Source organism: Natator depressus, chromosome 7 (genome assembly GCF_965152275.1).
Source record: "Natator depressus isolate rNatDep1 chromosome 7, rNatDep2.hap1, whole genome shotgun sequence".
NCBI classification, from domain to species: domain Eukaryota; kingdom Metazoa; phylum Chordata; order Testudines; family Cheloniidae; genus Natator; species Natator depressus.
In genome coordinates, this window is record NC_134240.1 from 75,377,024 (window position 1) to 75,400,499 (window position 23,476).

Below are 23,476 nucleotides of genomic sequence, written 5' to 3' on the forward strand. Positions count from 1 at the left end.
GGGGAGATTAGAGGTCTGCACTCTATCCATTGATAGGAGGAGATCATACATCAGTGCCAATAAGGTGGTTTCAGTTCTAGGTCCTAGTCTGAATCTAGACTGTGTCTAGTCTAGCTTCAATTAGATGAGCTTGTAGTTAGCCTTTGGGTAGCTTATCTAGGAGCTTGCTCTGGAATGGGAAGTTTGACTCTGGGTGGTAGCTGGCTAGAACCAGATGGGTTTCTTCAGTGCTGGTTGTTGGACTATTGTGTGTTTGAAGGAGTAAAGGAAGATTCTCTCTCTGAGTGAGGCGCATTGGCTATTTCAGTCAAGAGTTTAGGACTCTATTTCATAAAACAAGCAAGACCTGAGTCATATTCACAAATCTTAGGTCATGATTCTTTTAGGATGTCCAGAACTTCCTGATGAGTGAATATACTGAACTCCAGGAATGTATGTGGGCTGTTGGTTAGTTGATGAGTACAGGCAGAGTAGATTCATGCTGTTTGAGAAGACTTCTAGAATGTTTTCTGTGAAAAGAAATGATAGTACTTAGCAGCACTTGATGCTTGGTTTTGATGTAGGTACTCAAGATTGGATAGCTTCTTGAGGTGTGATTTGTAAGCTTCAACTGTGGCTGATGAGAATGTTCTCTTGGTCTGTAATATGGCCTTGGCATAGGGTTGGAGGAATTTGTTATATTTCATCCTGTCTGTATCATCCTTTGTTTTTCCACCATCACTGCTGAAGTTTCTGCCCCTTTCTTTTCATCAGGTGCAGGATATCAGAAAATCAAGGAGATCTGTGTGGGCAAATAGGGAGGAAGGGGCCATTTGGGTCCCACCATGTTGCTGGTGGAGGCTAGCATTCAAGCACAATGATTTATCAGGTCCTCAACTCCTCATTCTGTAGGTGAAATGATGTTGTCCTTTAGCAGGCTTTGGAATTTTTTTGGCCTCCATGAGTCTTGTCAAATCGGGTAATTGGTCTTTCTTGTTGCCTAGGAGTACATGATCTCTGACCACTGCCTCACTGAAGCGATGGTCTGTCCAAACCAGTGGCTGGATTGTGAAGATCAGGTCCAGATTGTGACAGGCTTTGTGGACTGAACCAGCAATGACCTGTGAAAGTCCTACGGATGTAAGTGTGGAGATACATTTTATGGTGTTTGCATCTGCAGCCTTGTAGATATGCATTTTGAATTCTCCCAGGACAATATGTCTAGGGTATTTCACCACCATTGCTGACAAGATATCAGTGAACTCTTACGAATCCTTTAATCTGTGGAGGTCCATAAATAATAACAAAAATCTGTTAGCTTTAGCTTGTTTCTATTGCTAGATGAATTAATTTGAATAAAGTTGTCTTCCCTGAGGCACCTCTCTTGGATTTGATGTTTGCAGAAAAGATGAATGCAGCACTGTCTGTCTTCTTGACCCATCACAAACTCAGACAGGATATCCATTTCTGGTTGGATGAGGTTGGGTAGCACAGGGCTCATGGTGTCATTTAGCCTCATTACTCATAAGGTTGTGTATTGTTTGTAAGTGGCAGATTTTGCATTCATCATCATTAACTTTAATTCGTGTTGCTTTTTACTGACTGCTTTCGGCCTGTGCCTAGACCTTGTGCAATGTATAGTTGTTAGATGTCTGGAATTTGATTTCTTATGTCTGCTTTCTATTTCCTTGGACAGTTCCTCTCAATATGAGCTGTGATAGGTAGAATCACAGAATATCAAGGTTGGAAGGAATCTCAGGAGATCATCTAGTCCAACCCCCTGCTCAAAGCGGGACCAATCCCCAATTTTTGCCCCAGATCCCCAAGTGGCCCCCTCAAGGATTGAACTCACAACCCTGGGTTTAGCAGGCCAATGCTCAAGAAGTGCTTTGTGCCATCTGAGGATTTGAGTGGAGAAACGGTTGTCTGGTTCACCAGATGCCATGAGAAAGGCAGGTTTGTTGGATACTTTTTGGAGCTGTAACCTGGTAGAGTACTGGAAATGGTCAGAGTTAGGACAGCATATTCATGGAGTAGTGGTGGCTGTGCAGAAAGCATGGTGGATGCAGAGGAAGTAACACAAATTACTTTATTCACCATTTTTGTGCTGTTTTACAACCATTACACCTGCCCCTCACCACCATTCCAAAAAATACTGGTTGCACTATTTCATGCACACTCCCCCAAATGTCCTTGAATTTAACTGACAGCGCAGCTAATCCAATCAGCTCATATTTATGTATAAGCAAGTAAAAATTGACAATCTAGTGCCTATGAAATGAAACTGCTACTATGAATTCTTTCTGAAAACACTGCACCACTTCTAGAAGTGCTATAGAACTTGTGCATGAATATTTCATCCCTCCAGAACAAACAACAAAACAACCATCACCACTTGATTGATTTGTCCTCAGTATACAATTTTAATTAAAGCAGTTGAAGTTGTCCAACGAGGCATGCTAGGAGACATCAAACACTTTTTTGTAAATCAGATTCCTAAATCGATGCCATTTGTACAGGCAGTCAAGTTAAGTCACATTGGAGTAAAACAGAAAATCAGTTAATCGGTATATGGAAGCACTTTTAAAGGGCATTACATTATACTAGCTTAATGAAAAACATTCCCTGCTATATAACGTTAAAATAACAGAAATCATTAGCTGTCTAACTGGCAGTCTGACTCATCATCAGATTTACAAAAATGAAAATATCATTTTGCTAATCTTATTTTCCAGCCACATACATCAACTTTATGTCTTCAGAGCAGACCACTAGGGTAACAACTGAAAGAAAAAAAAAAGAGGCAGCATTCTAACAGGAATATAAAAGAGAAAGCTATGCCTTTCTCATACAGTGTTTCTTCTCAATGGGTTTGCACTGTGGAACCTGTCCCAGACACTACATGAACGCATTATATAATAAGTTACACATAGCTATATTGTATCACTGTCCTGAAACTAGGTGAACAATAATTAGCCCTATTATCAATCTCAGAGGCAGCTGTACAACACAGAAGCCGAAACGGGTGTATTTCCCTTTCAAGGTGATTAATTGATCTTCGTAATGGGGTTACCATTGTAATTTCTTTTTTATGGCTGTATTTGTTACTGATTCCCCCTGGGGTGCCACCTGGAACTGGGGTACCACTGAGCCCTCTGATCCACCAGCCTGGGCTCCCTCTTACACTGTACTGCTGTGACAAGTTGCAAAGCCCTCCAAGCTTTCACCAGCATTCACACAGATAGGGACACACCCCCTGCAGTTACATGTAGGCTCTCTAACCACCAGCTTCGCAGCCTGGGATCCCAGAGCAGAACCATCCTGCCCTGGTCAAATCTGGCCAGTATATGGGTTTAATACCCGGTCCGCCTCTCCCTCAATGTGAAGAAAACAATGCACACTTGTGGTAACCAACCACAGGTTTTCCCCAAGGACTCCAGTCAAAGCTCACTGGTTTAGATTACAACATAAAATAAGTTTATTGACTACAAAAGGATAGATTTGAAGTGATTAGAAGTTATAGCAAACAGATCAAAGCAGATTACCTAGCAAATAAACAAAACCGCAAGCTGAGCTTAACATACTAGATAGGTAGGATATGCATTAGCAAATTTCTCACCTTGAGTGATAAACAGGCTGGCAGATTCTTAAAACATGAACTGCCTTGGCTTTTCAGTTTGGGTTTCCTCAGGTTTTCATACACAGGCTAGAAATCCCTTTAGCTTGGGACCATCAATTCCCCCCTGTTCAGTCTTTATTCCTCAAGTGTTTCCAGGTGTGTTGTTGTAGGGAGAATGAGGTCCCCACATGATGTCATTGTCCCCCTTTTATTTCTTCTTCCCACTTGCTGGAAAGCTCTTTTACTGTGACCTGGGTCAAAGAGTTCCCATTGTGTAGTGCTATCTCTGAGAGGTTTCTATTGTATACAGTTCCTGGGGTAATCCTTGTGCTTGCGTGCGTTTCCTCAGTAAGCCATTAACATTGTTTGGCCTTTTTACTGTTGTACTGGAAAGGCTGCTTGTGGGTGTTTTCAACCTCATAACATGTTTCAGTGGCACATACACAGCCAACTTCATAACTTCACGTACAATGGAAGCACATACAATCCAATGAGATATTAATGTCTAGCAGATCAAGACCTTTAGAATGATACCTCACAAGACATACTTTGTACAAAACATATCCTAATTACATGACAGTGCTGAATATTGGGGTGCCAGGGTATCACAGTATTTATCAAAAGATTAGACATTAACTAAAATAATTATTTTTAAGAATACTTAATTGTGTGTCCGCAACACATTTGATTACCAGTGCAGAGTAGAGTGGGACAATTACTTTCCATATATTACATATGAAACTCCTTTTAATACAGTTCAAAATAATATTAGCCGTTTTTGCAGCTGCATCACATTGTTGACTCATTCAATTTGTGATCCACTGTAACCCGCAGATCCTGTCAGAAGTACTATCTACCTAGCCAGTTATTTCCCATTTTATAGTTTATTTAATTTTTCTTTCTTACGTGAAATAATTTTCACTTGTCTTTATTGAATTTCATCTTGTTCACAGTTCTCTAGTTTGTCAAAGTCATTTTGAGACCTAATCTGGTCCTTGCAAACCCTACCAGCTTGGTGTCATCTGCAGATTTTATAAGCAAACTCTCCACTACATTATTCAAATCAGTAATGGAAATATTGAATAGCACGAGATCTAGGACTGACCCCATGGAATCCCACTAGATATGTCTTATTGAAATCAAGATAGATCACGTCTACTGCTTCCCCCCATCCACTAGGCCCATCAAAGAAGAAAATTAGGTTGGTTTGGCACGATTTGTTCTTGACAAATTCATGCTGGCTATTTCTTATAATCCTATTATCCTCTAGGTGCTTACAAACTGACTGCTCAATAATTTGTTCCACTATTTCTCCAGATATTGAAGTTAGGATGACTGGTCTGTAATTCCCCGGGTCCTCTTTGTTCCACTTTTTAAAGATACATATTATGATTTCCCTTCTGCAGTCCTCCGAGACCTCAGCCATCTTCCTTGAGTTCTCAAAAATAATTGTTCACCTTTCCGAGATTGCTTCAGTTAGCTAGGTTGAATTGCATTAGGCCCTGCTGACTTTAATACTTATATAAAAAATCCTTTAACCTAATCTTTCCCTGTTTTGGTTTATGTTCCTTCCCCCTTGTTGTCAATATTAATGATGCATACCACAAAACTTTCCCTTGCCACACAATTCACTCCTTGAGAGTTTACTTTTACGTGACAGGTCTCTTCTGTGAAGCAGTTGGTATGATAGATAGCCAGCTTCGCCCCTGGAGTAGTGGGTCCCACCAAGTGCCAGATGGATAGCTGACCCCTCATCTCCAGTGCAGCAGATAGGTGTCAACCAGACCCAGTAGTCCTTTCACATGGGTCCTGTATTTTACAGTTTAAAGTGCACCCTGGATCTTCCCTGCTATCTGTACAATGGAATTAGTCTCATGATACACCCCTTTTCTTTAAGATCAGCTGTGATTTTACAACCTGATGGTGTACCATCAGGAGTAACTTGTGGGACAGCTTTAGGGTGCTGTTACATTTGACATTGTTATTCACTGTTGCCCACTGGAAAGATTACTAAGATCCACTGGTACTTATCAACTGTGTCATCTTCAAGGAGTTGGCCACAAGGTGGCTCCTGAGAAAGATTTCAACTGGAGTATGTGTGGACACCACTAATGTGATGCCTCTGTGGGGGTTTTCTGTTTTTGTTTCCTTTTTTAAGCTTCCATAGTTCTAGTTTTGTTCTCAAGAGGGGAAAATGTTCAGGCCAGCTCTTACTGTATCACAACCTGTTAAAAGAACAGGAGTACTTGTGGCACCTTAGAGACTAACAAATTTATTTGAGCATAAGCTTTCATGAGCTACAGCTCACTTCATCGGATGCACTCACGAAAGCTTATGCTCAAATAAATTTGTTAGTCTCTAAGGTGCCACAAGTACTCCTTTTCTTTTTGCGAATACAGACTAACACGGCTGCTACTCTGAAACCTAACAACCTGTTAAATCATTAATAATTATTAAGCATGTAACTTAGGATTGCTAATAATATAAACAGGCATACTCAATGTTGGCCTCTCAAAATTGATCTATAGATGCCTCATCAAGAATTGACTCTGTAGGTTCCCACCCTTGGGTAGAACTCAACACTACAAATCTGGAACTGTCTAGATTGTTCCAGCCACATGTACATTCTTACACAGGCCTGACTGACTGATATGAAATGGTATGAGTTTGCAGCACCAATGTACCTCTCAAATCAGCAGCTGTGTTTGTGTCTGAGACATGGAAAAGTCCCATTGAATCTTTGGATGGGCAGGGAGAGATGAAAGCGAGGATATCCCTGAGCTAAAGGAGAACCTTAGAAGAACACTCCCATGGTCTCCTATTAAACACAGTCCACACATTTAGGCTACAAAAACATTAGTTAGAAGATATGGTCTCAATGAACAAAGATTTATTTATCTCCATAAAAATGATCAAAACCAATTTAAAGATTAAATACATGCGGCGCTATGCTCTGTAATTGGAGGTAATATCCTTTGAATTTTTTCTCCTATTGTCTACCAAATGATATTTTGTATCTGCTCATTGCTCCATTAGCATTTCCATAGCTTTTGAGAGATGCTGGTTTGTCCTCTCTTTAATTGCTTTTTCTAAGACTTCATATTATTCTTAGTTCACTCAAATCCATTTCCAAACTAATGTAGTTTATTAATGTGCTGTATATTTGGCATAGCAAGCAGCAGCATATTAAGAGGAATACTTTAGCATGTCAGGTTTCCCAAAGCACTCTGGGAAATAATCTGAAGCCCCCAAACCACACAAGATCTTCCATTGTTTTTCATTATAGAGGATAATAAGTTTGGCATCCATTATAGTGCTTTAATGGATTTTTAAACAAAAATGGAAGCAACATTTACAATAATTTTTCAGTGGCTAAATCATCACTCAGTATATTTGTCGTAAAAGCATTTCTCTTCCCAAAATTTTTCAAATATTTTCCCCATACCACTTCAGGATGATGCTGAGACCTTTCAATATTTGTCATAAAAAACAAGAGACACCCACCACAGACTCCAGAATAGCTAATAGCTGGTGATTAGGGCACTTCCCCTGGATTTGGCCACCCACATTCAGGCAGAGCAGGGCTTAATTTGGAATAGGGACTTGATTCCAGGTTTCCCACTGTGATACACTTATCTCAACATAGCACCTAAAACCTTCATAATCACCACTGTGATATGATTATGACATGTTTTGTACAAAGTATACCTTCTGGGGTATCATTTGGAAAGTCATAATCTGTTGTGCATCCTTGTTCTGTCAAAATGTGTGTATTATCAATCATTATATATGGAGTTATGAGAGTCTGCTATATGTTTGTCACTGAAATATACTGTGAGTCTGGGAAATGTCCACAGACTAGCCCCTCAGAGAGGGCAAAGAAATTGTAAACACAGAGGCCTTACACGCCAAGCCTCAAATGGACAAAAGGTATGAGCAAGAATTTTCCGTTCATGTGAAGGACAATGGGAAGCTCACGTAGGCCATGGGGGCTGCCTAACTCCATGACGCAGCATGGATTTTTCTACCACCTGTAGAAAAGTATAAATGAGGGGCAGACACATCACTTCTCCTGCCTCTCCTCCTCCATCTCTACACAAGGAAGCCAGATCACTGGGGAGACAAAGAAACTCCATTGACACTATGGGAGGGGTTGGTCCTAACTAGGTGCTCCAGCTAGAAAGAACTGCTGTGAAGTTTGGGGTGAGAGAAATCCTTCTGCTTTTAATATTTAATTTAAACCAGTGTGTTTCTGGCTAAAGTGTTTGGGGAATCTACTCAGGCTAACCAGAACTGGTATACGATCAATTTCTTTGTCAAACTGATGAACCTTATGAGCTTCAGTTACTTATGAGTAAGTAACTGAACAGTACAAGATGGTACATTTCTTACTCCTGGGGGGATTCTGCGTCACTGCAAATGTGCAGAATTTATGTGCCCCGCAGATTTCTTTGCTTTCCCGCAGAAAAATGATTTTCTGATGTGGAAGCAAAGGGAAGCCACAAGAGCAGTCATGCGACCCTCCCCAGCAGTATGTTTTGGGTGCCCAGGGCAGCTGGCAGAGAGGTAAATCACTGAGGGGCTGGGGAAGACCTGGCTGGTGACTCCTACCCTGTGCCAGGCTCAGCTGCTAGTCTGGCTGGGCTGGGGAGGATGGGACTTCCTCTTCCCCTGCACAGCATCCCAGGCCGTGTCAGACCCACCCCTAGATTTCTTCCCCGGCTGTAGGAAGCTCTGCAAACTCCCCCTCACCCTGTGCATCCAGCACCCATCACTCCTCAGCTGCAGGTGGAGGGATCACATTACAGGGAGCTGCTCCTGAATCCGTCCAACCCCATACATCCAGACCCCCTCATATCCAGACCCTCCCACTGAGCCTCACACCCCTACACCAAGACCCCCCCCCACGAGCCCCACTACCCCTGCATCTGGACTACCCCAATGAGCCACCCACACCCAGATACCCACCCTACCAAGTCACAACCAGCTGTACCTGGATCCCCAGCCCACTGAGCCCCACTACCCCAGCATCTGGACCCCCACTCCCCGAGCTCCCCACACCCAGACCCCCCTGCCTAGCTCTATCCCCCACACACCCAGCTCTCCCTCTGCTGAGCCCCAATCACCTTCACCTGGACCCCCTGCAGAGTCTCATTACTGTTGCACCCAGAACCACTCCCCAACAAACCCCTGTGCATCCAGATTCCTCCTCCCTCAACACTCAGATCCCCCACTGAGCTGCCCACATGCAGATTGCCCCACACAGAACCCTCTCAACCCACACCTGCCCCCCCCCACTTGGATCCTGCCTTGCTGAGCCTGCCTGCTCACACCTGGTGCATCTGGCATGGAGGGGCAGGGCCCTGGGGTGTTGCGCTGTATCAGAGTTGGGTGCAGCCTCATCGCTGAGTCCATGTCCCAGTGTGGGGGAAGAGAACTGCACAGTGATCTTCTACCTCTGTGCAGCCAGTGGCCTGTGCTGCCCAATGCCATGCTGGAACCTCCACATTTATTTGACAAATAAAATTTCCAGAATTTTGCAGAATTTTAAAATATTGTGCACAGAATTTTTAATTTTTTTAGTGGAGAATTTTTAATTTTTCGGTGCAGAATGCCCTCACAAGTAATTTCTGGGATGCAAGGCTGAGACCAGGGATGTGGAGGTTGCCCTATATGTAATTCAAGAGTGGCTGGTATATGGTATATGTCTGGGGGGTAACTTGCAAGCTAGAGGCTGGGGGTAACTTGCAAGCTAGAGGCTGGGGGTGACTGGCTGCTCACACAGCAAAGCAGACCCTAGTGCACACCAGAATGGAGAATTAAGGGGGCACAACAATCCAACAGTCCAGATTGCATACTGTGGCATGTCACACCCAAACCCCAGGCGAGTGCCCTAACCACCAGGCTATTCACTATTCTTGGGTATATTTCACTCAGTCTCTCCTACTGCAGTTGTTCCACTTTGTATGTATAAATAGTCACCAGGCCAGAGACAGAGAAACTGACTTCACAGCCTGATTTTTAGGACACTCATGCTGAGCCGATCACCAGTAAATCCCTTGACTAAGAATAATTTCCTAGTTACAGAGCAGCTGCCAACAGCTTATCCCCCGGCCCAAATCAATGCACCATTGCATGGTACCAAAACCATTGAAACAACACTTAGATAACTGGCGTTTTCATCTTACCTTAACTTGTAACTGGTTCTTTCTGCGTCCTCTCGGTTGTTTTTCTGAAAAAAAAAACAACAGAACATTCAGAACCCATACGCTTTCAGACAGAGACCACCTTGCCTGAGACCTTGTCCATTTTTAGGAGAAAATGTAATTATTTAATAAACATTCCTTATTCATTCAAGTGCTTGTAATTTTCTTGTAATAGCTAAGATTGCACCTTATCCTTTTCTTAGTTCACATTCCTTCTGAGGGAACAGAAAACGCATTTACAACATTTTAATAGAAATGGTTTGGAAAGTATATTTTAATAACTCTACCAAATTATTATTAATGGCATTATTTCTACATATGGAACAGTAATACATTAACTCAACAATAATAGAAGTGCAAGAAAATTGCTCAGAAAATTAGAGTGCATTTGTATAGAATCTATATTGAAGTAATAATATAGAATGGAGCCCTATTTATTAGAAAAATCAGAGTTTTTTTTCTATTAGTCTACATTTTAGTATTAAGTAAATTAGAGATGGCTCAGACTAAAACTCTGGTTCTGAACTTCCCTCAATATTGAAAGTTTAGTCCAGATCCAGCATTTGTGACAGGCTTTTAGCCCTTTAGTGGACTGAGCCAAAATCCTGTATCCAATCGCCCTGAACTATAGGGAAAGCTTGAATCTAGATTCAAACTTGGTAAATCAGTCCCATCTATAACATACATTTATCTCTTCTGTTCAGAGGGTCATGGAATCTGTAAAAGCCTGCATGAATTAGGCTTGTGTTCTCAATGGTAATAGATGTGATTGTCCTATAACTGGTAACCTTGGTAAGAAACTGGAGGTGTTGCTTTGAATTTATGTAAAAACTCTTAGAGGAATGAGGGAAGCATCTGTGAGAAAGGCCAATGAACAACGGTAGATAAGCAAGACAATGCAATGGCAGTCTCTAAACTAGCTGGACTGTTCTGCCATTTAAGATAGCTAGGCTAGGTTTTTGTTTTGTAAACATCTTTAGTAGAGTTTTGGTTTCATATAACCAAAGGCAGGTATAGTTTGGACTCAGATTTTGTGTCACCTGAACCACCAACTTTCAGGGGCAAGGCAGAAAATTGGATAAACGGTTCTGGTTTGGCCATATCTCTATTGCTGGAACTGTATCCTGCAAATCTTGGTGGTGGTCCGGGGTCCCATCCCTGGTGAGGTGAACAACAAGGAGGTTAGGAAATCAAAACAATTTACCATTTTATAACTTGGACATACAGACAATTTCTTTCCAATAATTTTTTCTATGGTCACAGAATCTGTAACATAACTTTCTCATTATTAGTGAGGCAGAGACAAGACAGGAAGAACTTAATCATATATGTATAAAAGAGACTGATCCCAATATAATTGATCCTAATCTCTGTCAATCAATCTTACACAATTTATTTTTGATTTGGAAAATCTCTACTTTAGGTTTCAATTGAGCAAAGCACTTAAGCACATGTTGATCTTTAAGAATTTAAGAAGCATGTTTCTTAAAATTAAACACATTTAAGTGCTTTGCTAAATTGGACTGGCACGTACGTAAGTGCTTTGCTGAATCAAGACCTAGATTTATACGCACCAGGCAATATGCTAAGAGGAATTTCACACATTGCACAAGCCTATCCAATTTTCATTCATTTATATTGTTATATTAATAATGCCCAGATAAAGAGGAAGATAAGGAGTCCAGTAGTCAATACAGCATTTAGTTCAATGCTTTAGAGCACTGGTTATGTTCAGCTTTGAAATGAAAGTTTACAGCACTACATATTTTCTTTCCTCCCTCCCCTTTCTTTCTTAAAGGCACAGCCACGGTCCATCAATAAGAAAACTACAGTAAAGATTCCTCTGACCGTAAACAGGAAGTTGTCAATTTGTCTTGTTTAAATTTCAGCCTCACACCTTACTATTTGCTACTTTTCAGAGCTGGAGAATGCAAGCTGTAACAGCCAACAAACCTTCAGCCAAAATGAAACTATGTTCATACACTTCCGCTCCTTTTCTTCACATTAATCCCAGGGAAGAAAACCCACAAGACCCAGCTAAACTCAGAGACCAAAAAAAAAGCCCAAAACAATGAAAATCAAACTGCTATCAAGGGTTAGACCAAAAATGGAACATCAGATGATGTTGCTAAGCAGGACGTCAACTTCTATTATACCCTCAAAAGATCTTAATAGCTGCCTTTGCCCCCTTCGTAGTCTGATGCTTCACAGGCAGCTTCTTCACCAAAACCTTTTTTGCTCCTGATTCAGGAAAGCATTCCTATTAAGGAAAGCACTTCAGCACATGATTAACAAAATGGACTTATGTTATAAGTACTTTCTTGAACTGGAACAGTTATTTGTCAGATTCTTCCTGGAATCAGACCACACTGGAAATATGTATTAATACACTGTGTTTCTGCTGTAGGAATAGAACAGGTATATAAACAATATATCATTAGAACAGACAATTTCAACATTTACTTCATAGCAACGTGAGTACACTGAATTGTTCTACTATTTCACATGGGTTTCTCTAAGTAAAAGTGGTGATTCTCCAAGGATCTTGGCAACTGTTGCAAGAAATTGTGCCAATTAGTGATTGCTTCCAAGAATTTAAAAATGGGTTCTCTGAAGCCAAGATAACAGATATCACATTCTTTTACTGGAACTAACTGCAGATTAAAATCTGTTTGGAAAGTAAATGATATTCTGTGTCCAACAATATTTTTTCCAAAGAGTTGCATTATCAGGCCCATTTCAAACTAGGCTTCGGCTCAGAGGCTTTTTTAACCTCTTGCATTGACTGTTAACCATCAGGGATGCGGTTCATGAAACCAACTGGAAAATCCCTTTGCATCCATATAGTTTTGCGATCAGCTTAGTATTAGATTTGAGAATCGTATATGCTGAAGACAAGTCTTCAGCTATATTCAATGCAATCAGTGTGTTGTAAGTAAGAATGCAAAACTAAGGGCTACTTTCAGTCATTACTATTATTTTATTAGTATTGAATAGCACAAGATAAACCTTCTGCCCTTTTTGTAGCTAACATTTCTAATGAATGAGTAAAGCCTCTAGGATCTTTCGAAAATCCCTGTGTGATAGAGTGGATTCTGGCTGGAACATGGTATATTAATACAGTGTGTTCGGAGTCCTTCAAACAGAGAAGGAATCCTGATGTTCCAAGAAGACTGGAAGGAAACTGGGCCAGTGTATGAAGTTTGGTGTTGTCAAGCACAGGAATACAGGGTAAATCTGCCCTTGAGGACAGGTATTTATTGAAATTTTATTTACATATGGAGGTGTCAAGCACAACTAGAGCGATTGCTCCACCAGCACAAACCTAAGTCTGCCCACTTGTGGGGAAAGGGTATTAAAAGATCCAGAAGAGTTTTATTTTCTTTCAGTGTGGACTTCAAGAAGACTAAATCTGAGGTAAATGATCAGATAATAGCAGGGTCTGTAAGGTAAGGTTCACCCCCAGTTTAAGGTTTCCTTATGAGCCTCCTTGGAGCTTACAGTGGAGATGTGCTGAATTAGCAACCTCCCTTAGTTGCCTTAGCTTTATCCCCTCCCCAGCAAGTACCTCTCACCTTTTATGGTTGTGCTGGCCCTCTTCAGCCCCATCCCAGTATTCCAAGAGTCGCAACTGGGGGACTTTTCACCACTGGTGCACTCTGCCAGGATCTGCACCAGCAAGAGCCATCATATACACTAATGAATTTACCTGCAGGAGTGGGAATCTTTAGAGAAGTTGTAACACACTCTAAAGATACACACCTTGTTTACCCACCACCTTCTCCACAATGTTTTGAATCAGTACTTTGTATTCTTTTTGTTAACTAGCAATTATCACTTGGTTCAACTACTCTCCAGACATTCAGTCATCCACAAACACATCACTTTATTTACTAAACTGCTGAACTGAAAATAACCAGAATTTATATTCATATTCAGAGTTCGAGACAAAATTCAAATATTTAGATTCGTATTGCAAAAACAGCAGGCATTTTCCATGGGAGGTAGTTGATGACAATCAATGCAAACTCTTATTAAGATTTCATTTTATGAATATAATTATATAATGCTCATAAGCATCTTTTATGGATGGGTACCTTTAGAGATCTCTTTAAAATATTTCATCACTATATCTAATATGGTATTTAATAGTCAGTGCAGTCTTGTGGTTATATGACCTCAGACTAAGTCACCCATGGCAAATATCTCTAGTTCATCACTCAGTTTTCTTGTGATGCATTATTTCGATGTAGAAGAAAGTCATGCATCACTAAAATGTGTAAAATCTTTTGCCAATGCTCTACTTGCATTATAAATTAGTGACATTAGAATTCAGGAGTACCCGTTAGCTGTTGGGATTACTTGTTATTAAACAAGTGGAGTTTGAGAGAGTTTAAGCAGAGGTCTATATTGGTTTGACTGAGAAGAAGAGGGTGGCATTATAATTACAATCCTGAAAAAACATGAATTTATAAAAAATAACCAAACGTTCAAAGATAGATGTTTAGCATCTACCACCACAATTAAATACTGGGATTAGAAAAAGATATTTAAGTATCACTGAAGTTGTCAAAGTTTACTACAAATTGTTACTCGCAAAGTATTTTTGCTTTTGCCATCTTTTCCCTTCTGATTTAAATGAGACTTGATGCGGGCAGCCTTTCTGAACTTCTCATAATACAATGCCACCTTGCCAAGTCATAAAATGTCTAAGTTCATAAGAAATTTAGTGAGATACTGTCAGTTTGAATTTGGCCAAAAGTTTGTAAAAGTAAGCTTTAAAAAAAAAACCTGAAAAAAAATCTATGATTTTTTTTAATTAATGGAAACTGTTTTTAAATTAAAAAAAAGTACCCATCCAATGTGTGAAAATTGAATCACAGCATTGTGCCAAGTGAGAGAGAACTTGAAACTGAGCTAAATCTGTGAGCACAGTTTGCCTCACTGTTGCTGCACATAAGCAAGATAACACTGTTATGAACCTCAAAACAAGCTTTGTTGTAATGACCTAATTAAATGGGGCTGTTTTAATTCTAAATTCCCTTTTTTGGGGGATGTATTTTAAAATATACTTTGGCTTTGTGTAAAATTTTCCTTCCATCTTGCTCCTTCCCCACTCCCGCAAACAGAAAAAAAAAATACTTTTTAGACCTTGAGATAACATACATGGATCTCATTTCATTGTAACTTCAGAGATTTGTACAGAAAACTCAGATTGTATCATCATAACAACAATATGATCCCTAGTTCTCCACAGAATTGTGCTGAGGCAAATTTCAAATATGCAACATTATCATGAAGTCCATACTGTTGAGAGGTGCTAGGCTCTTTTTAAGCTAAGGTTGAAGCTAATTTCGTCTTAAAACCAACTTTCAATCCACCCAAAATCAGACCCATCTACTTGAAACTTCAAACAACAGACGCTTTCTCAGGATAGAATTTTTCTGGTAAGTTTCAAACAAATTACACAAGGTATTTTGAAGATATGGGAGTTCAAACTCTTCTTGTTACCTACCTTTCAGAAGTTTTCTCATAATGCTTCACCTATAAAATCAAGAATTGATCTTGCTGTGCTACACTAGTGGAGTATAACTGACTTTTTGGCAGGGGGGCGGGGGGTGACAGCAAGAAGCTAGATAGTAACAGGTCTTTGCATAAATACCAAAACAAGCACAATTTAAAGAAAAAAATTAAGAACATGTATCATACACTGCTTGGTATGCCTGTAACCAACAAAATTGTATGAAATCTGCTTGGAATAGGTGAGGATAGCTATGGTGAGAAGTGACAGACAAGGAATCACTTTGGAGACAAGGGACTCCTGTCTGGAAGAACTAGGAAAACTACATAGGTTTGGGAAGAATGGTTGGGAGAGTGCAAGGAGAGGAAGCAGTCTGGATTGGAATACATTCCATCCCTGCACAGCTATCAGTTCTGAGATCCACCAGAGTCCCTGTGTTATTTATGTCTGCCAGCTCTTCTGTTACTGAGAAATTCGTAAACTATTTTTGAAAAACAAAAAAGTTCCCAGGCCAAACCCCCCTCACCCGCCAAAAGAAACCAACACAACCCTTTAAATTGGAATTAATTTTTCATATATGCCAGCAACCTCTTTTGAAAAAAGCAAAAGAAAACCCTAAGAATATTTAAATGGAAAAAAAATCTTCATGAAAGCACAGAAATTCATCAACTTTAAAACAAAACAAAGCATTTGAAACTGTGGGAAAGCAAATTAATGCTTTCATAGGTACATTACTCCAATACTGTCTCCGAAGTGAGCTCTATTTTTTCCATATAAATCTCGTCATGATTGCCCCTTAGAAGGTTTGTACGTATATAGGGAACGAGATTTTTCAAAAGGGCTAAGGGAGTTTGGCATCAAAACCTAATGGAAAGTCATAAATTGAGTGCCTAACCCCCTTTTGTGCCATAAGAATCTCCCCCGATACATTAACTCTATACCTTATGACACTTGCATAATTAGTAGCACATGGAATCTTTGTGAACAGTAGACCTGGCTGTCTTATCAGGAATTTGTAAACTTATATCTTTCCACAGGCTGTGTATTACCATAAAAAGCTTGGAGTCTGCACAAGTACCACACGGTTCAACTAGTAAAAAGAGTTGAACTTTTGCTAGTCATGGAAGAGAAGAACTAGTGTAATGGATGGATAAGGCTGTTTCCATCTCTGATTGCTTTCACCATGGAGATCTGAAGGCACAGTTAAAGTTGCTTGGGTGATATTAACTGCATTTTCCATAGTTTCCAAAGTGGTACCTTAACTATGAATGTAGATGCTTTCTAAAGTGTTTGGTTTTTTACGGAAATGCTTTGGTTTAGCTTTTTTTTTTTTTTTTTTAAATACAAACTAGTGCTACATCTGATGAATATTGACTCCATTTAACAAGGTTGCTTGTTTGTTTTAAAATAGACTTGTCAGTATAATCACATTTTGTAATTCCAATTATGTTATAATTGCATTTGACTTCAGAAGACTTGCCATGTGAACTCATCAATATACCACATGGCAGGTGTAACATTGTGTAAGAAACCAATATTGTGTGTGTTGCTCAGTAGCTACTTTTCCAGCCAGCAGCAGGATCTACTGTGAAGGAATTATACCATGAATGTGTGTACTGGTATACTGTATACCCATCTCTCATACAAATTAATAGAAAAGGCACAGTAACTCTGAAGTCACATTCAGGTCAAGGTTCTACATTAGTGCTAGCCTATTGTATTTAAACTATCAGGAATTTCTACTTCATTACATTTCAGGACTGCAGGCTTAAATGTTATTCCTGCATAGTCACCTCAGCAGGAACCAGACCTAGACGTGCTTCAGTGACTCAACTGTCAATATTGTCAATATATAACTTTCCCCTCCTTAAATTACCAGAAAGGCATAAAAGCCTGCCAACGTTCTGCAACTGTGCCAAGAAATACTAAAGAAGTTTCTCCTTTCATGTGAAATTATTTTAATTTAGTGGATTTTCTGATCACCACGTTACTGTACCTGCCACTGATTGCGCGTGTGTGTGTGTGTCCATGCGTGCTTGCACATATTTACTTCCTCATTATGTACTAGTGTCAAGTATCAAATTGTGCACAGTCCAGAGAATCTGATATTTACTCTCAGGAGCACCGGGTGTGGTGTTCAACTAATTATGAGTGAATATCGTTAAATCAAAGGACAAAACAGATTTCTGAAGTAACCAAGTTATTTGATCAGTTTGCTTAAGAAAATGGAAGGGAAATAGGGTCTCAGTGCGACACTGTTCCTGGCAGACAAACAAAACCAATTTCAAATTTTGCAGAAACCATCACAGATTTTAAAAAACTAGCTAATGTCACCAGTATCAGACAATGAGAGCACTTCCTCTTTTAATACAGTAGGGAAAAGAGTGAAAGACCTGATCCATATTTATATGCACCCTTGAAGCACACACTACTGAAGATCAGATAAGAGAAAATTAGAGTCATATACTGATCTAGTTGTTACTATTTTTTGCCAGACACTTGGGAGGGGAGAAGAAAGACAATCAGTCCCACCTGGTATTGTGTAGGAAAAGGTGTAATGCTACATTAAAGATGTGTTCTGATTAAATTTATCTGAATGATTTTAATTAAGGACTTTATCACAGTTGTTCCTTCTTAGGATATTAATTTGTTATTTTATGTCACTCAACATAGCACACATCACCATGAAATAGTAAGATAACTGTTTCTTCATTTGATTATTTTCTTAACTAAACTAATTTTATTTGTATTCATATTTCTTTTCTACCTTTGTGGGTATTTCAGGTTTTTATGCACTGTTCCAATACCACAAAAATGTTTCCAAAGTGGCCAGTTAACAAAATATGATACACATTATGTTTGGACCCAGCAAAACCAACTCATGACAGCATTATTGATTTATTTTTGGACTCAGCAACCAAAAATGAATCATTTTTCCTAATGCCACATATGATATAATTTTCTTCACTTTTATCTTCCAGGTATGAAGGTTGATATATTTAATTGTTGCATTAATATGACAGCCTTAACAAATTGACTTTGACGAGCATTAACTGTTGTAAAGTGTATTGAATAGAAAAGCCCAGCTAGCTATCTAGACTTATTTCAAGTCTAATTGGGTAGGCTAATGCATGTACTAGCAACTTCTTTGCTCCTTATTAACATATATTATTATATTATCAGAACATATTATGAATTGGTTCTTGGAAAGAGCAATCCAAGAGAAATAAGGCTGTACTTAGTACTTGGTGCAAAGGTAACTTGGTCACATATATTCTTAGAGTTTGAAATGTGTAGCTCAGCCTGTTACTTAATAAAATACAAAGAAGGAGAGAGTGGAAGATAATCGTCAGAGAAAAGCAACTAACGAAAGAAAAAAGATTACAGGCAAAGAGCTCTACTGTCTACTGGCAAACTGCATGAATTCCTGGACTTCCTTAGTTAATTTGTAGCAATATAGAGTACTTTAAGGCTGAACATAGTTCTAGAATGTAACCTTAAATAAGTGTTTTATGGTCTAGAAACAAAAATCATTCCCAAAGCAAACTCTCCTGTTTCAGCTTTGGATGTAGACAGATGAATCAATCATATGTACAAACATGACTCATGCTGAATCCCTGTTATGCTTAAAATGTTTGTTCTGGCCCAGACAACATTAAAAAAAATTGAAGAAGCCTATTTAAGTGGCACCTCCTGAGTTAAAGCAACAGTGCCAGATGGCATCAATGCTAGTTTTAATTTAACATTCAAAAGACAAGGCGCACTAGTTATGTTTCTCCTCCATCAAGGTGTTCAGCGTATATAATGCATTGCAAGTCCTAAGCCCGAATTTCCTCCAATTCCTCTTTTGGGAGCTGATCTGAAGCACATAGGTATCTTTCCATTGGCACCATCAATGACATTAAGTGTCTTCATTTTTTCCCCATCTTTGTTTCCATTAAGTAGGCAGAAATATTAGGATCTAATAGTATTCAAGTAGCCCAATGACAGTTTTATATATGGCAAGGTCTTCAGGAATAGTTTGAGTGTTCTTAGTCTTACACAAGACAGTCACAATTCTAATAGATCTAATTCACTTACAAATCTTGGGCCAGATTCTGAGCTCCCTTGTACCAGTATAAATTTAGAGTAACTCCATGGAGCAAATACTCAGCTGATGTAAATTGCCATAGCTCCACTGCCCCATGGATTTTCACCAGTATACTCAAGATCACCTTATGACTCCATAAGGACTGATACTGTAAGGCTTGAGACGGGACTGATTAATAAGAGGTCACAAGTAAGTGAAAAGCGTTGATCTATGGATCAAGGAGTACTTGTGGCACCTTAGAGACTAACCAATTTATTTGAGCATAAGCTTTCGTGAGCTACAGCTCACTTCATCGGATGCATAAAGTGGAAAATACAGTGAGGAGATTTATATACACACAGACCATGAAAAAAGATGAAGTGAGCTGTAGCTCACGAAAGCTTATGCTTATGCTCAAATAAATTGGTTAGTCTCTAAGGTGCCACAAGTACTCCTTTTCTTTTTGCGAATACAGACTAACACGGCTGCTACTCTGAAACCAATCTACAGATCAGAACTAAAAGGTCCTTTTTTAAAAGGAGAATGCGCTAAGTCACTATATTGCCTTTTTTTCCCTTTTGGTAGTTTCTCCAAAAAAAATTGTTCATTGCCTTCATGGACCTGGCAACACTGTTTGTATGCAGTTGCTTTTAGTATGTACTAGAAGTCCACAAGTTGCAACACGTCTATTATATAACAGTTTAAATGTCCATATTCTACCCAGACGAGCACATTTAATCCTGTAAAACTCTTGCCTTGAGCACAAAAAATTCTAACATATATTGTAAAAGTAATTAGTGCTCCTTAATGAATGTATTCCTTTGAAATCCTTATAATGGTGATGCACATTAAGTTTGATTGCAGTCTCAATTTATAACATACTCAGCTGCTTCTATGGCAACTTTTATTAAAGTTTGATAGTGATAAATGCTAAGACACTGATTCTTGCTGACTTTGAGCCAACACATGCTTTATTAATTATTATTATTATTATTACTGCAGTCTGATGTAGCAAGAAAAGGATAGATTTCTTATTGAAAATTTGGAACTAAACTAAGAGAAATACAAGAGTTTTCCCACAGTCCATTTGGGATTCTAGTTCCTCTTCTCCTCCTCTCTCCCCCCAAGTATTTTGACTGCAATAAAACAAAAATTAAGCGTTCTTTGAAATGATCTTTGGGATTTCTCTGTATCCAGGCAGCATGTAAAATTTCAGTGCCTCTTTTTATTTAAGCTGTCCAGGTCCTTGTTATTATTGGCTCTTACCAAGCAAACTTATTGCATTATGCAGCTTTTGCCAACAAACATTTGGATTTCTTCCTTGTAGAGTTATTCCCAAGCCCTTCCCTGCCTAGTTCCCACAGTGCTTCATTAGCTGAAGAACTGAAAATACATTTTGTTTGTGTAAGGATAGATATTAATAGAGAGAGTCTATGCTCATTTCCGCTGTACCCTGCTAAGGATGTGTAAAATTACTTTCCTAGTTAGAGCATGGGTCAAACCCTTCAGTTAATGGCCACTGGAAAGAAGTAGGAGTAAATATTTAAAATGGGACAATAAGAACTACATTAGGTCTGGTTCCTCTAAAAAGCATATTAATGTTGACTATTCTGTGGATCATCTTTCCAACTCCCAAAAAAAGAGTCTAGGGTTGAACATAAATTTCTTTAAAGAAGTATCAGAGTGGGTACAACAAAGAAGAGTTATTGGGTTTCCTCTGGGCAGACTGATAGCCTTAGAAAAGAAATATCACTGGCTCTCTGCCCCTTTATTGGTAATAGACATGGTGTATATGCAGGTGATCCAATCAGTTCCCCTGGTAGCGAAAGCTGAAGAACAAGAAACACCCAAAGAGAGGTCCTGGTTGGTGAGGCAGGGAGAAGGAAAACCATGCCAGGTGCTTTGTTGCAACAAAATGGTGAATTCTGCCACAAAAACAGAATTCCATTGCATCTTGGAAAAATGCCAAGTTCTGGTTCCTGGGGCGTTGCCTTGTACTCTCCCCTCTGCCCCTCATTTGTCTGTATCTAACTGTTGTCTCTGGTCTTATACCTAAATCGTATGGTTTTTGGAGCAGGGACCATCTTTTTGTTCTGTATTGGTATAGCACCTAGCACAATGGGATCCCAGCGCATGACTAGGACTCTTAGGTGCTATTGGAATACAAATAAATAATTCATAGCTTCTTAGGGATCCCGCATTGTGTGGCAGTCTGGAGCCAGTTTAACCCCAGTAGAAGTTAAAACAGCTCTGAGACTGCTCTAACATACAACTCCAAAGAGCCATTTTGAGCCTGCAGGAATAGCCCTAGCAGAGAGGCACCCTAGCCATGCCCTTTAGGGCAGAGAATGTGAGTGTATGGCATAAAGTCACTGCTGCACCTCTGTCTCTCACCAGGAGTTCCCATACCAGCCCCATTAAGTGTGACTAAGGGTCAGAAAAACAATATAGGCACAGGCTGTATTCTCTTATCAGTGCAGTCCCACTCCTTCCTCCTCACTCTTTGCCCAGGGGCAGCTGCAGCCAGGGAAAATCTCTCTAGTACCAAAATTCCAGTGCAGCCATGTAGATTTCCCCAGGATCCACATGGGGATTCCAACTTTGGAGCAGGCCCCTCAGCCTTAGCTAGAGGAAGACAACCCCCATTCACCCAAGAAGATGGAGCAGGGGAGTCTAAGCACAGGGGCTGCTCCACATTCTATAGTGCAGCTAAACAACAGTGGGATGGTGTGTGCTGTACAGCTGCAGTGCAATTTTTTTAATCTTCATTGAGAATTCTGGCAACTGTATTTAAACAGATGTTCAGCCCTCAACATCCACAAACAGGTAGGTATGGCCTTCATTCGGAGCCCCTACGGATACAGCCCAAGCCTGCAAACAAAGTGCTGTCACTTCATGTGTGTTTCTCCAGACAGAAATAGGGCAGACACTGACCCTCAGAGTAGGGCTGCAGATTTGACATGGCATTTTTTTTTTAAATCAAAACTTATGAAGCAGTCACTAAACCCTTGACTTGTACTAAATTCACTGTGCCTTTAATTTTTTGATTAAAAAATGCCCTGACAAATGAAATTCAACAAAATCTCTTTAAAATCCTAGCAGCCCCATGTCCTTCTCCTTCAACACTGCCACCACCATCACCTCCTCGCCCCACTGAGGGGGCACCAGTCACCTTCAGTAGCACCCTCTGCCTGGCACTGTGACCCTAATCCCAGCACATGGAAGAGGTGACACCTCAGGGGAGGGGCTGGCCAGAGCACAAGCCTGACCCACATTCACCCTGTGCAGCAGCAGCTCCTGTGTTCCATGGGGCTGGGTCATGGCTCCCCACTCTGGCACTGTTACCTGGCACCCAGGAGCATAGCACCATTCTGGTCTGGCCCAGCCACACCATCATCATGACAGGCGCTTGGAGCGGGGCAGTAGTGGGACAAATTTGAGTCATGGATTTGTGACCTGGTACAAATGGTTGCAGTGCCACTTGCTAAACTTTGGCCTTGGAATCCATGAAACCTGTGTGGGACTACGACCCTGTGCACCAGCTCACACCACCTGAAGTGGGAAGCCAGGCTGAGCCCTGTGGGGGACAGGAGCTGTTGCTGCAGTGGGAGCTCACTCTTTGACAGTCACCCTCCAGAGCCTCCCCTCTGCACTAGGCCAGCAACCCACCGACGGCTACACCTTCCTGTGTGGAAGTCATGGACAAACAGAAGTCATAGTAACTGGGACATTTTCTTCACTGTGACAGAGCCACAGCCCTAACCATTAGGCATTTTAAAACTGGAAACCAAACAAAATAATGCTCATTTTTACATAGCAGAGCATTTTTTCAAATAAATCTTTTTAAATATGACCAAGTAGAGATTTGTCATGCTCAATATGATATTGAGGACTTTCTGAATGACTGTTTGCATTCTGTAGAGTGAGCAAAAAACCTAACCAAATGCTGAAACTTACGGCTAGTCTACACTAGAATGGCTACAGCGATTATGGCTCACATAACATTGTTTACATGCTAGCCCACCTGTGAGGAAATAAATTATTAGGAAGCCCATTCTGGATTGGACAGCCAAATCAAAGCA

General features: G+C 40.1%; 1 protein-coding gene across 1 annotated transcript in view; it reads right to left on the bottom strand.

Moving 5' to 3' along the window:
* FAM13C (family with sequence similarity 13 member C) overlaps positions 1-23,476 on the bottom strand; it is a 227,882-nt gene that overhangs the window by 153,855 nt on the left and 50,551 nt on the right. Inside the window, exon 6 of the mRNA XM_074958796.1 lies at positions 9,787-9,830. Coding sequence (XP_074814897.1) covers positions 9,787-9,830 — 44 coding nt within the window. The remainder of the gene's footprint in view (positions 1-9,786; positions 9,831-23,476) is intronic.